Raw genomic sequence first — 14,616 nt, forward strand, 5'->3', positions numbered from 1 at the left:
TTCTGTCAAATTTCAAAAGAAACATTTTTTATTGTAATAAATAATAAACTTTATTTATAAAGCACTTTTTAAAACAATGTTACAAAGTGCTTTCCAGTACAGGATAAAATGCAGTAGTAATAGCAAGGTAATAAAACAACAACAATAAACAATATTAACACAGGTAAACAGGTGAACACAAAATAAAACGATCAATAATTCAAGTTAAAGCCATCGTGAACAAGTGGGTTTTTAGCTGTGATTTAAAAGAACTCAGTAGGGTGATGTGTCTTAGGGCCTCTGGTAAGGCATTCCACAGTTTAGGTGCCCGGGCCGAGAAAGCCCGGTCACCCATGGTGACAATCTGGGTAGCAGGAACTTCCAGGAGAACCTTGCTTGGCGATCTAAGGCTACGTGTTGGCCTATGGGGCTCCAGCATGTCTTTTATATAGATGGGGGCCAAGCCATTTAGTGCCTTAAAAGTGGTAATTACAATTTTAAAATCAATCCTAAAATGAACAGGCAGCCAGTGGAGGGAGGCGAGGACAGGGGTAATGTGGTCACGCTTTCTGGAGTTGGTCAGTAATCTGGCTGCTGAGTTCTGGACCATTTGAAGACGGGAGATTGTAGGCCTATTGAAAATATGACCTTGGATTTATGTTTGGATATACAGTAGCATGCAAACAGTCTTGGAGACTATGACAAAAACGTGTTTCTGCTACTCAGATTTGATCACTTCCTCACATCATATAAAACCATAGAGGAATCTAAAGTGGATCATAGGTGGCATTATCTTACAAGTCAAACGTAAGATGCCACCAGTGTTGTTTTTGGCAGCACATTTTGATTTTAGTTTTAGTCATAGTCGCTTGAATAGTTTTCATGTAGTTTTAGTCACATTTTAGTCACCTGGAATGTCTTAGTGTTAGTCTAGTTTTAGTCGACTAAATGTCATATGATTTTAGACTGAAATGTATTTTGGTGGGCCTTGATGCCGTCGTAATGACTTTACACTGATTTTACACTTAGCCGATCTACAAGTCTACAAATAGCCGATCTACAAATAGCCTATTTTCAGCATGCAACCAAGTGTAAAATGACTTATGGATCTCTTGTCCACTAGTCCCTTCCTAGCATTTCAGTCTAGTTTTTAGCTGTTGACGAAATTGTCAATACATTAGTCTTAGTTTTAGTCGTCATAGCTTAGTTTCCATTTAGTTTCCATTTAGTTTCCATTTAGTTTCCATTTAGTTTTCGTCGGTGGAAAAAGGTATAGTCTTGCTTGGCGATCTAAGGCTACGTGTTGGCCTATGGGGCTCCAGCATGTCTTTTATATAGATGGGGGCCAAGCCATTTAGTGCCTTAAAAGTGGTAATTACAATTTTAAAATCAATCCTAAAATGAACAGGCAGCCAGTGGAGGGAGGCGAGGACAGGGGTAATGTGGTCACGCTTTCTGGAGTTGGTCAGTAATCTGGCTGCTGAGTTCTGGACCATTTGAAGACGGGAGATTGTAGGCCTATTGAAAATATGACCTTGGATTTATGTTTGGATATATAGTAGCATGCAAACAGTCTTGGAGACTATGACAAAAACGTGTTTCTGCTACTCAGATTTGATCACTTCCTCACATCATATAAAACCATAGAGGAATCTAAAGTGGATCATAGGTGGCATTATCTTACAAGTCAAACGTAAGATGCCACCAGTGTTGTTTTTGGCAGCACATTTTGATTTTAGTTTTAGTCATAGTCTCTTGAATAGTTTTCATGTAGTTTTAGTCACATTTTAGTCACCTGGAATGTCTTAGTGTTAGTCTAGTTTTAGTCGACTAAATGTCATATGATTTTAGACTGAAATGTATTTTGGTGGGCCTTGATGCCGTCGTAATGACTGATTTTACACTTAGCCGATCTACAAGTCTACAAATAGCCGATCTACAAATAGCCTATTTTCAGCATGCAACCAAGTGTAAAATGACTTATGGATCTCTTGTCCACTAGTCCCTTCCTAGCATTTCAGTCTAGTTTTTAGCTGTTGACGAAATTGTCAATACATTAGTCTTAGTTTTAGTCGTCATAGCTTAGTTTTCATTTAGTTTCCATTTAGTTTCCATTTAGTTTCCATTTAGTTTTCGTCGGTGGAAAAAGGTATAGTCGACGAACATTTTTCGTCTTAGTTTTAGTCGACGAAAACAACACTGGCTGGCACCACTAAGACAACTAAAACTACTATTTGCTTGACTGGTACTTAAGATCCCACAACAGTGCAGACAAAATTAATATTTTGTATCTGGTCAGTGGTCATAATTAATTATACAGTGGCAGCGGTGGCCGAACGGATTGCGGAGCGGTCTTGATACCGGAAGGTCGCCAGTTCGAATCAGTGGTCCGACACGTTAAAATTACCACCGCTGAAGTGCCCTTGAACAAGGCATTGAACCACTACGATGAAATGTTCTATGAGCAGGGCCTGGCTGGAAACAAGTTCTTGAGCTTAGCCCAGATACCCTGGGTAAATATAGTAATCATTTCATTTCATTTCACTGTATAAGTGTGACCCATTAATATGTTTTCTCTGTAGTATGTGGTTTCACAATGACCGGCATTTGTGCTTAACCCTTATATTGTACCAGACCGTTACATTTATAACAAGGTTGGAACGGCATCCAATGAACATATAAACATCCAGCTGATTTCTATAAAGATAGTTTTCAAAGCACAAGAACCCATTAATCTAATACACAAGTTATGCCCCATTTTATATACGTTTGGCTTGGAAATGTCTGTACAGTACAAAGCAACCAGCTGCTGTCAGCAGGACAACAAGCACTCCTCCCCAATCCCACTTGAAAAGCTTCTTTCCAAAATCCAATATATATATGATTGTTTGATGCCTAGTCTCGCGGAAATTATGGTTTACATGAAAATAAATCACATTACGGGCTATTTTAAGAAACCTTTACATGCTCAAACATTTAGTTTTACATGAAAATAAATCACATTACGGGCTATTTTAAGAAACCTTTGCATGCTCAAACATTTAGTTTTAAGATTTTATAATGATATTTGAGAGCTTTTCTTTTTTCACATTATATCAAGAAGATTCATTTAAGGCAGTAAAATCGTCCCAAAATGGAATTTTGGAATGAAACCCTTCTGTTTGCTTTCTTAATACTCTGATATTTGCCAAGAATCAACTCACCGTATAGCAGCTGACAAATTGACACTTGCTGTGTTTGTGACACAAGAAGAACACAAGGGTGGATATATACTCATGTGAGCGGCTCACTAAAATAGATCCTCTGCCCTTGATGTTTCTTTTTCTGTTTTGCTCGCATCCCAACGTCTGAGGTGTGACATTTGTCTCTGTCACACCTCATACTTCAGACATTTCAGTCTGACCGTCAGACCGTCATAGAGTCTTAAAGTCTGTCTACAGCAAGGCAGAGAACATTGTTGCTAGTGATGTACAGTATTGCATCAATTTCATTAGTATGTGTGACATTGAACAAAAACCATTCGGGAAACACCAGAATTGCTTAATTTTATTTAAGATATTACAAAAGAAGCTGGTGGCAAATGTGCCAATGTTGTGCATTTTATGAACTGCTTAAGAATATTATACAGGCCCTTATTGCAGTAACTACAACAAACATACCAATATACATGTATTTCTCCCTGTAATGAATAGCTCACTAAACAGCTTGTCTGACACATTACGTGAGACATTGTTACATTGTTTAGCCTGTGATGGTTTTAATGTCATCGCACTGTTCCAGTTTGTGGTCAGTTTGAAAGCTTCTGCTGCCATCACATGGCCAGAAGAGGTAACTGTTCCTGAGAGGCCATACTGGAAATACTTCTACAACTTGTGTTTAAGGGCAATCAAGGGTATGGCACGGTTGGCACCCCCTTCCCTTACTGCTATGTATCAATGCAGATATGTGTTGGTTACTTGTTGACATATGGTATATGTTATTTAGATGACTGTAACAATACTAGCATATTGTTTGCATGACCATTTACCCTGTTGTAATTGTTTGTTGACTATAGGGTTCATGCTATTCCACTTTGATCTTGCACTTTGTAAGTCTCTCTCTATAAGAGTGTCTGCTAAATGCCAGCTGTGAATTGTTGACTGTGTGTAAGCATTGGTCTGACAATCCTGCAATCACTTTGGCAATAAATATTAGCATTGCAGAAATACAATATAATTTCTCAAGAAAAATAAAAAGAAGAAGGAACAAAAAATAAAATCCAAATTAGGGTTTATTCTACATGTAAAGTTATCGAAAATGTGAACCAAGTACAGTATACAAAAAATACAAATCACTTGTCAACTTTTGTGCTTCTCACCTTCTCCACATAATTGACTTCTGGATTAATTTATTTAACCTCTACAAATCAGTTAACATGAACGATTCTTTGAAAGATTGACAATATTTTGGCTTCACACACTCAACCGCAGGTACTTTCTTTCTGTGTTTGTTGTTTAGTTTCCAGATGCATCAAACAGCTTCTTCCTGCCCTCCATACCAGACATGGCCTCCACATTCTTACGCCAGTCAGTCACCTCCTCTTTCTGGGGAGGAACAGAACAGCATGTACAGGGGTCAGGGGTCAGGGGTCATTGCCATGCTGCCTTGTGGTCAGTGTTGTTTTCGTCGACTAAAACCAAGACGAAAAATGTTCGTCGACTACCTTTTTTCACTGACCAAAACTACATGGAAACTAAATGAGAACTAAGCTATGGTGACTAAAACTAAAGACTAAATATGTTGACAATTTCATCAACAAATAAAAACTAGACTAAAATGTTAGGAAGGGAATAGTGGACAAGAGATCCAGTATGAGTCATTTTACTTGCTGCGACGCGTTGTGGGCTTGTAGATCAGCTATTTTCAGCAAAGCACATTTTAGTCGACTAAATCACCTGTAGATTTAGTCGACTAAAATCTTATGACATTTAGTCGACTAAAACTAGACTAACACTAATAAATTCCAGGTGACTAAAATGTGACTAAAACTAACTGAAAACTATTCAAGAGACTATGACTAAAACTAAAATAGAAATTTGCTGCCAAAAACAACACTGCCTTGTGGTGGACATTTTTTTAAATTCTATTTTTTCCACAGACATATACGAAATTAGTATAGAGTCTATACTAATTTCGTATATGTCTGTGGAAAAAAGGCACTCAGGAAGGGAGGGGGAGGTGGAGATCGAAAAGCCTGTTTGGTAACACTAGCGTAGAGAAGCAAGCACTGGTGTCGTATGTCACTTAGAGGTAGTGTTAATTCACAAATGTCGTCACGGGCCGCATTGGGCGGCTCCGCAGGCCGCAAAATGCCCGTGGATCGCCACTTTGACACCACTGGTATAGACAAACACAAAGAGATATCCCTAAATGGCCATACAGGTCTGTAACAGGTCCATTTGGTTCCATTTGTACACTGTCAGAGTTACGGCGGTCCTTGAAATTAATTTTTTTTGAGAACCATGGTCCTCCTAGTCTCATGTGCCATAGATAGTGTCATAGTAAATCAGTGACATACACATTCTGAGGAAAACCTAGAGACTGTAATTCAGCAATTGGTTCTTATGATCAAAATAATTATTATGGTGTGTAAAATCTAAATCTAAAATTTGCCTTAGACAAAGGCAAGTCCATGTACGAACATATTGATGAGGGGTCATCAAGGGATCATGTATCTGTATCAGTCACATGTTTTTTTTTTTTCATAACAAAAGATACTGAAAATATATGGGCTTTTAAGGAATATTATGCTTTAACCACTTAAAAGCTAGCTTCCTTATTTTGGGCTTGTCATTATAGGCAAACATTTTCAACGTTTTCTTTTTACTGATAATAAAATCGGCTACTTTTGGCACAACGAAGTGGTTGATTGATTAGATTAGAAGAATGTAAAGAGAGTGAAAACCGAGAGCTGAGACACAATGACCCCCTTTCCACCGGTTGGTTCCCAGTGGGAACCGGTTCAGTTCTTTTTGGTTTTTAGTCCATGAGCCAGAGCTCCAAAATTGAAACATTAATTATGAATTGAGTGGTCAAAACCATACCTATATTAGATTGTTATCACCATTAAACTTCCCCAATTGAGTACTTACACGAAGACAATGATTTATTGTATTACAACATTTACATTTTTAAATATGCAAATGAGGCATTATGTAGGAAAATATGCAAAATAATAGAAAATATGAAAAAGCTACTACTGTGGAAGGGTTATCATGTATTAATTTACTTGTATTGATCCTATAAACAATTTAATATAGGTCTAATTTTTCCCACCAATTTTGGAGCTCTGGCTCATGGACTAAGAACCTAAAAGAACTGAACCGGTTCCCATTGGGAACCAACCGGTGGAAAGGGGGTCAATGTGAGTTGGATTCAAACTTGAGTCCTCACAACTCACAAGGAGCATTACGTTCAGTGCACCTGAACTGGAGTCCTCACAACTCACAAGGAGCATTACGTTCAGTGCACCTGAACTGGAGTCCTCACAACTCACAAGGAGCATTACGTTCAGTGCACCTGAACTGGAGTCCTCACAACTCACAAGGAGCATTACGTTCAGTGCACCTGAACTGGAGTCCTAAACAACTCACAAGGAGCATTACGTTCAGTGCACCTGAACTGGAGTCCTCACAACTCACAAGGAGCATTACGTTCAGGTCACCTGAACTGGAGTCCTCACAACTCACAAGGAGCATTACGTTCAGTGCACCTGAACTGGAGTCCTCACAACTCACAAGGAGCATTACGTTCAGGTCACCTGAACTGGAGTCCTCACAACTCACAAGGAGCATTACGTTCAGTGCACCTGAACTGGAGTCCTCACAACTCACAAGGAGCATTACGTTCAGGTCACCTGAACTGGAGTCCTCACAACTCACAAGGAGCATTACGTTCAGTGCACCTGAACTGGAGTCCTCACAACTCACAAGGAGCATTACGTTCAGGTCACCTGAACTGGCGAGCCACCAGGCAAATCCATGAAAACAATTTGGACCACAAATTAAGACACAGATCGAGGTTCTCGTTTGTTTCTCTCAAGATTCTCCTCTTTGCGAAGCAGAGCATGCAGCATGTATGTACAGTGTCTGTACAGTACCTTCTCCTCCTAAGCAGAGCATGCAGCATGTATGTACAGTGTCTGTACAGTACCTTCTCCTCCTCTTTCTTCACGGTCTTGAGGCTGGCCTTGAAGTCGATGGTTGAAGAGCCCTTGGAGCCCAACAGAACAGCCAGCATGGCTTCTGCAGAGATCTTAACTCTCCTCAGAGTTGGCTTCTTGAACTTACTCTGAAGCTCTATGATCTTCAGCTTCTGATCACCGATCTGACCAAGAGATATAAATGATTAATGACTATTACATTAACCCCATAAACTCTGCACAAATAGCAGATATACAGCACCATGTTGCAATCCGTTGTGAGCCTGTACATTGGCTATATTTGGCAAAGTGATTTGGTGTAGAGGAAAAAAAGGTAATCCCAAATGAGTTTATTGAAACAGGATGCAATTTCACACAAGGGTATCAAATATCCCAATAGTCTGTCTTTACTCTCATTGTTCACCTAATCGCCACTCAAACAAACTAAAACAAACAAACGAACTAACATGAAATTAAACTTTACATGTGTTCATACAACAATCTTGCTCTATGCTTCTATTCATACAGAAAATAATTATAATTGCACAACATCCCTGTGTTCTTATTTTGTGCTGGCTGATTCCCATTGCAGCCACAAGGAGGCAGTGTTTGGTAATTGTTAGCACTAGAAGAGTTAGAAATGTGAGCCTGACTTGGTTGTACTGGTATTATTAGTTGAGCCACGTGTGTAGAATAATGTCCCTCTGACATGACATAACACAGTATTATTGTCAAATCGCAACACAAGACTATGAAACTTCATATTAGATAGATCTCTAAGTCAGTATTTGACATTAGGTGCAATTTGGTGGACAAAGTTCAAGGACACTGATCATCTGGTAATGAATCATGCTGCTTGTTGTTAACTAAATTAATTAGCCATACAGTATAATTGACCTTAATTTTCCCTCTACACCAAATCTCTTCACCGCAAATAGCCGTCTACAAAGCTTGCAACATTTTGCATTGTGAGCCGTTTTCACAGAATGTTTGGCCACAGAATAGGGATGCTAGCTGTCCATGTGGTCGATGGATTCACCACATCACAGACTTCTCTATTTGTTTATCATTTGCATCCGATTATCCCATTTTGACCTGAGATCAGATTCTAAAAATGTCTTCTACATCCTGACAGTTTTCTGAAAAAGCTATGTTTCTATGTCAGTGGTTCTTTGATTTTTCAAAAATAGCAGACTGTGAGCTTGTAGATCTGCTATTTTTCAATAGCTAAAGCATAACGTAATGCTAACACCAAAAGGGGTTCCAGCCCAAAATGTGTTAATGTACTGTGTGTATCAGGGACGTACAGAGAGTGTTAGAGAGGCAGGGGCTGACATCTCGTAAGGGGGCACTTTTGGACAAAAAATAGCGAAAATAGCAGATCTACAAGCTCACAACGTGTCGCGCTGCAACTCACCGAGAGCTTGTAGATCAGCTATTTTTGAGGGGCGCAACCCAGCACTCTTTAGCTAGTGGAAGAGATGCATTGTACAACATGGATTTCTAAATACATTTGATTCAACGAAAAATTCTGCGTTCAAGTTCAGGAGACCTTGGGGAAAAAAAGCAATTCCCCCCGAATGCTGCCTTCCGGTATACGGCATGGAAAGGAGACTGAATGCTGCCTTCCGCTATACGGCATGGAAAGGAGAGGAGGGCATTTGCATTTCTTTCACCATAGTAAATGCTGCATTCATGGTCTGGAGAGGGCAGTTGTTTTACAGACGGGTAAAAGGGCCAGTAAAAGGGCCAGCTCAGTGGCCTTGTGGTTAGAGTGTCTGCCCTGAGACTGGGAGGTCGGGGTTCAATCCCCGGCCGGGTCATACCAAAGACTCTAAAAATGGGACCCAGTGCCCTGCTTGACACTCAGCATCAAGGGTTGGATTGGGGGTAAGTCCCTGCGACATACTAGCGTCATGTCCAGGGGGTGTACTTGTACATCAAGCCCTATGGGCCTCATGGCTCGGCAAGGCTACTTACTTAAAAGGGCAGGGGCTGAAGCCCCCTTTGATGTCTATGTGTGCACACGTCCCTGCATGGTGTGTACCATACCATCTCACCTCCTTGTCATTCTTGGTGACCTTGGCCTCTACGTCATATCGCTCCTCATCCACAACATCATGGTGTGTACCATACCATCTCACCTCCTTGTCATTCTTGGTGACCTTGGCCTCTACGTCATATCGCTCCTCATCCACAACATCATGGTGTGTACCATACCATCTCACCTCCTTGTCATTCTTGGTGACCTTGGCCTCTACGTCATATCGCTCCTCATCCACAACATCATGGTGTGTACCATACCATCTCACCTCCTTGTCATTCTTGGTGACCTTGGCCTCTACGTCGTATCGCTCCTCATCCACAACATCATGGTGTGTACCATACCATCTCACCTCCTTGTCATTCTTGGTGACCTTGGCCTCTACGTCATATCGCTCCTCATCCACAACATCAGGGTGTGTACCATACCATCTCACCTCCTTGTCATTCTTGGTGACCTTGGCTTCTACGTCGTATCGCTCCTCATCCACAACATCATGGTGTGTACCATACCATCTCACCTCCTTGTCATTCTTGGTGACCTTGGCTTCTACGTCGTATCGCTCCTCATCCACAACATCATGGTGTGTACCATACCATCTCACCTCCTTGTCATTCTTGGTGACCTTGGCCTCTACGTCGTATCGCTCCTCATCCACAACATCATGGTGTGTACCATACCATCTCACCTCCTTGTCATTCTTGGTGACCTTGGCTTCTACGTCATATCGCTCCTCATCCACAACATCATGGTGTGTACCATACCATCTCACCTCCTTGTCATTCTTGGTGACCTTGGCCTCTACGTCATATCGCTCCTCATCCACAACATCATGGTGTGTACCATACCATCTCACCTCCTTGTCATTCTTGGTGACCTTGGCCTCTACGTCATATCGCTCCTCATCCACAACATCATGGTGTGTACCATACCATCTCACCTCCTTGTCATTCTTGGTGACCTTGGCCTCTACGTCATATCGCTCCTCATCTACACCATCATGGTGTGTACCATACCATCATGGTGTGTACCATACCATCTCACCTCCTTGTCATTCTTGGTGACCTTGGCTTCTACGTCATATCGCTCCTCATCCACAACATCAGTCTTGTGATGCAGATCTCTGCATAAATCCTGTGAAGAGAGTAGAGCAGGGATGGGCAACTTTGACGATGGCGAGGGCCAATATCTTTCCACACTCACTCCAGAGGGCCACAGTGCATATTACTGTCGTAGCAAAAATAGCCGATCTACAAGCTCAAAACGCGTCGCAATGTGAGATCAGCTATTTTTGCTATATTTGAATTGAAAACCTGAATAATGTTTTGCTATTTTTGAATTGGAATCCTGAAAAGTAACCTTTTTATTGAATTTCAAATTAGTTATAGTTATGTTAACTTTATGAACTGTTAACATAACTACATTGGACACAAAAAGACAATAACATTTTAATACTAGTCATTAAGTACTAGTCATTTAAGACAAGTCATGAAGTAATTAAAGCGGGTCATGCTTGGAATTGTAACAGCTGAAATCAATACTATATCAGTATTCTGATATTAACATGAGGGCCACATTAAGTGAAGGTGGGGGCCGCATGTGGCCCCCGGGCCGCCAGTTGCTCACCCCTGGAGTAGAGGATAGTCTTCTTGATATCAGAAACCCACATGATGGTGTCATCTGAGTATGAGAAGATGCTCACCTGTAGTTCCTGCACTGACAGTCCAGACAGTTTGAGAGGAGGACGTCTTTCTGCCAGAGTGTCTTCTCTATATTTCACGGCTGCTTCGGTCTCTTCCTGCAGCATCTGAGCAGCTACCGTCAGCAGCCTGATCTGGGCAGAGTGTCAAATGAACGTGATACTAGAAAGACTTTCTTTCTCAGTTCCCAGATCTGATTAAGATCATTTTATATAAAAACAACTGATTAAGCTTTTGTCATAAATAACAACCAAACTGTGGCAACTTGATGTGTCCTTAGGCACACGCACGCACGCACGCACGCACGCACGCACGCACGCACGCACGCACACACGCACACACGCACACACACACACACACACACACCCACCCACACACACACACACACACACTATATATTGAAAAGATAGCAGTTCAACTTTTACAGTATATTGTCTAATGTTCTTTGTTAGCTAATGTTGTAGTATTGTACAGGAAGATGGCTGACAACTTTAAACTGTTTAAATACCTACCTTTAACCCCAGCTTCCGAGCGGAGGAGATCTTTTTCTCTGGTTTTGCCTGGATTTATCACACAAGGAGAATTAAAACCGTGATGTTATGAGTAGAGTAATGCTTCATTCATACTGTGACATGTGTTGTGAGCGTGTAGCTTGTGAGCTACGATAGGCTCACGAGTCATGGCAGTATTATGCGTGTCTTAAGTAGTAAGTAGTAAGTACCAGGTCTTATTACTTAACTTAAGACCTGGAGGCGTGGTCAATGCTGTTTGGCCACTCAGAATAGCCAAATGACAATGATCACGCCTCCAGGTCTTAAGTTAAGTAATAACATCTGGTACTTAAGACACTCATACTACTGCCCTGACAACGTGCATCGTATTATGAAGCATAAAGTGAGTAGTGTGTAAAGTGCACTATAGTGCAGTATTACTTTCAAGTAGTAGACAAATAATAAGGTAAGGTAGATACTTACATGTGGTCTGTCAGAGCACGATCCACAGGGGGGAAAATAATAATAACATGTGTTACTGTATTTTATTGAAGTATGTTTCTTTTTCAGTGAATATACTGTTTGAGGGACCAACTTAGATGTGACTATACTTACCCTGACTCTGACATGATTGCTGTGATGATTCACCAACTGCAAAATGGAATGATAATAATAATAATAACTTTATTTATATAGCACTTTTCTGGACGGAGTCACAAAGTGCTGTACAACACAATCAATAAAAGCAGGAAAATCGAACAAAATTAGATAGATGCAACATAGCAAATCAACAACTTACAGTCAGCTGGCCAACAGTAGAAAGCATATTTAAAGATGCAATGTAAAAAAACAACAATGTAATAGATAAAAATAGATAATAATACCGACAAAGTTCAGTGAAAAAACATTTAACGGGGCAGGGGGGGGGGGGATGCTTTTCTGAACAGATGAAGTGTGGAGGTCAGTATTCAGTGGTGCAGTGCGTGTAACCCGAAACACCAAAGCTCTGTGTGCGCTAAAGTCATTGTTATAGCCTGGCGCAGCCACACTTCACCCGCCCCTATTGCATATTCCCCGAGGCGGATTAGCCCGACCCCAGGTATATTAGTATCGCAACGCGAGGCTATCATTGTTATGCATGTCAGTGGGAACAGAGCATGAACTCCTTTAATAGCTGATCTCCTATCACCTGTTCACCATATAGACGTCAGCATTGTGGTCCCTGACCTATAGTTAGAGCATGTATTGTTGTCACATTAAAGCATGCCACACACGTTGATTGATAGTTGACTTCTGTTGTATCACGTCACGTGTGTGTGTGTGTGTGTGTGACTGTGTGTGTGTGTGTGTGTGTGTGTGTGTGTGTGTGTGTGTGTGTGTGTGTGTGTGTGTGTGTAGTAGGAAAGGTTCAACCAAGGCCTCTGCTGCTGCATGAATAGGAACACGTACTTCTTTTGTGAAGTCCACTCACAAAACTCTAAAAGCAAAATTGACCAAATATGGTTATTTGTTTTTCTATTTTACATGAATTAAATACATTTAATATTTACTTAACCCATTCTGGGCGGGAACCCCTTTTGGTGTTTTAAACATTATGTTATAATTTAGCTATTGAAAAATAGCAGATCTACAAGCTCATAGCGCGCCACCGAGTGGTGCGCTACGAGCTTGTAGGTCTGCTATTTTTGAAAAATCGTGAAAATTTATTTCAGAAAACTGGAGGATTTAGAAGATTTTTTTTTAAATTTTGAGGTCAGGCCTAAATGAGTTCATTTGAATTCAATTTAGTGAAATAACTTTATGTCCCTATTTGTCCCAGTGCTGAGTCACGAACAAGAGTCTGCATAGGTGACAAAAACATGAATGAGGCCTCGTTCACACGTACCAAACACCAATCAAGCAAATGTTTGGTCGTTTTTTTTGTTTTTTTGAGCCACCACAATGCTTTTCCAATGGGAGTCACATGGTTTGACCAAACATTGTTGTTTGATGAGGGGGGAGGGGCAGAACACCACCAGCAATCAAACACAAATGTTTGATCAAACCATGTGACTCCCATTGGAAAAGCATTGTGGTGGCCCCAAAACAACATTTGCTTGATTGGTGTTTGGTACGTGTGAATGAGGCCTGACCAACTAATTACTAACTAATTAGCAATTAGATTTTAATTTCAAGAATCGAAGTATATATAGAAATGAAAACAGCAACATTGACTATGTATCGTATCGTATGGTTTTGCAATGCAGATAATTGATATCGAATCGTTTTGCTAAGCAAATAATCGATTGTATCAATACTACATTTTTGTGTGTGGTATTTAGCAATTTTTAGAAGAAAAAAGAAAAAGAGGGGGTTTAATTACTTAGTTTAAAATAATGTCAATGTATTTTAAATAGTTACTGTATCGATTTCAAATCATTGAATTGTATCGGATCGCCATAATGAACCAATATCGTCCATGTATCGTGATACGTATCGTATCGCTTGGGCGGGAACCCCTTTTGGTGTTAGCATTATGTTATGCTTTAGCTATTGAAAATAGCAGATCTACAAGCTCGTAGGTCTGCTATTTTTGAAAAATCGAAGAACGACTGACATAGAAACATAGCTTTTTCAGGAAACTGTCAGGATGTACTGTAGAAGACATTTTTAGAATCTGATCTCAGGTCAAAATGGGTTAAAATGTATGGTTACACCACTAGCAACCATTGATTCATGCTGCTTCAAAACTTCAGCAGAAGAGCAAAGCAAGCACAGTCATTACAGCCTACAGGGCTATTTTAAAATGCAGTCATATTGTTTTTACAGATATAAAATGACATGAATTGTTTTGAATTAAATTACAAACCTATAGGGAAGTTGCACAGTACTCCTACTGTACAGCTCCACCCATCTCCACACCCATCAAAACAAACAAACAAACGATATCCCGCAATTGCATAAAAAGTATTAGAAGCTCTGTTAATGAAGCAGAAATGCACGTACCTTAGCGGTGAGGGAAAAGTGTGTGAGTGAGGCGTCAACTAGCTGAGACAGGATAGAGAATAATCAATCAGATTTATAGTTTCTGTGCCTCGCGTGAATGGTTCACTAAAATAGACCCCCCCCCCCCCCCCTCACCACCACAACCCCCATACCCCTGTCTCTGACACTGCCCACACCCCCTCCCCTCAATATTAAAACAGGAATGATATAAAAATAAAACCCTTCATGGAGATAGAT

At 40.6% G+C, this 14,616-nt stretch overlaps 1 protein-coding gene across 5 annotated transcripts in view; it reads right to left on the bottom strand.

Moving 5' to 3' along the window:
* Positions 1 to 3,512: 3,512 nt before the first annotated feature.
* The window catches only part of LOC306923652 (troponin I, slow skeletal muscle-like), a 41,619-nt gene continuing 30,515 nt past the window's right edge, over positions 3,513 to 14,616 (bottom strand). For 2 of the 5 annotated variants that reach the window (XM_079501868.1, XM_079501869.1), the window contains exon 6: positions 3,519 to 4,562. In XM_079501868.1, coding sequence (XP_079357994.1) covers positions 4,473 to 4,562 — 90 coding nt within the window. In that variant the 3' untranslated portion in view covers positions 3,519 to 4,472. Of the gene's footprint in view, positions 4,563 to 7,170; positions 7,345 to 10,247; positions 10,338 to 10,905; positions 11,038 to 11,415; positions 11,464 to 11,877; positions 11,908 to 12,005; positions 12,046 to 14,616 lie in introns of those variants that run through there. The other 3 variants (XM_079501873.1, XM_079501871.1, XM_079501872.1) reach the window with 3 other exon arrangements.

Source organism: Electrona antarctica, assembly GCF_951216825.1.
Source record: "Electrona antarctica genome assembly, chromosome: 5".
NCBI lineage: Eukaryota > Metazoa > Chordata > Actinopteri > Myctophiformes > Myctophidae > Electrona > Electrona antarctica.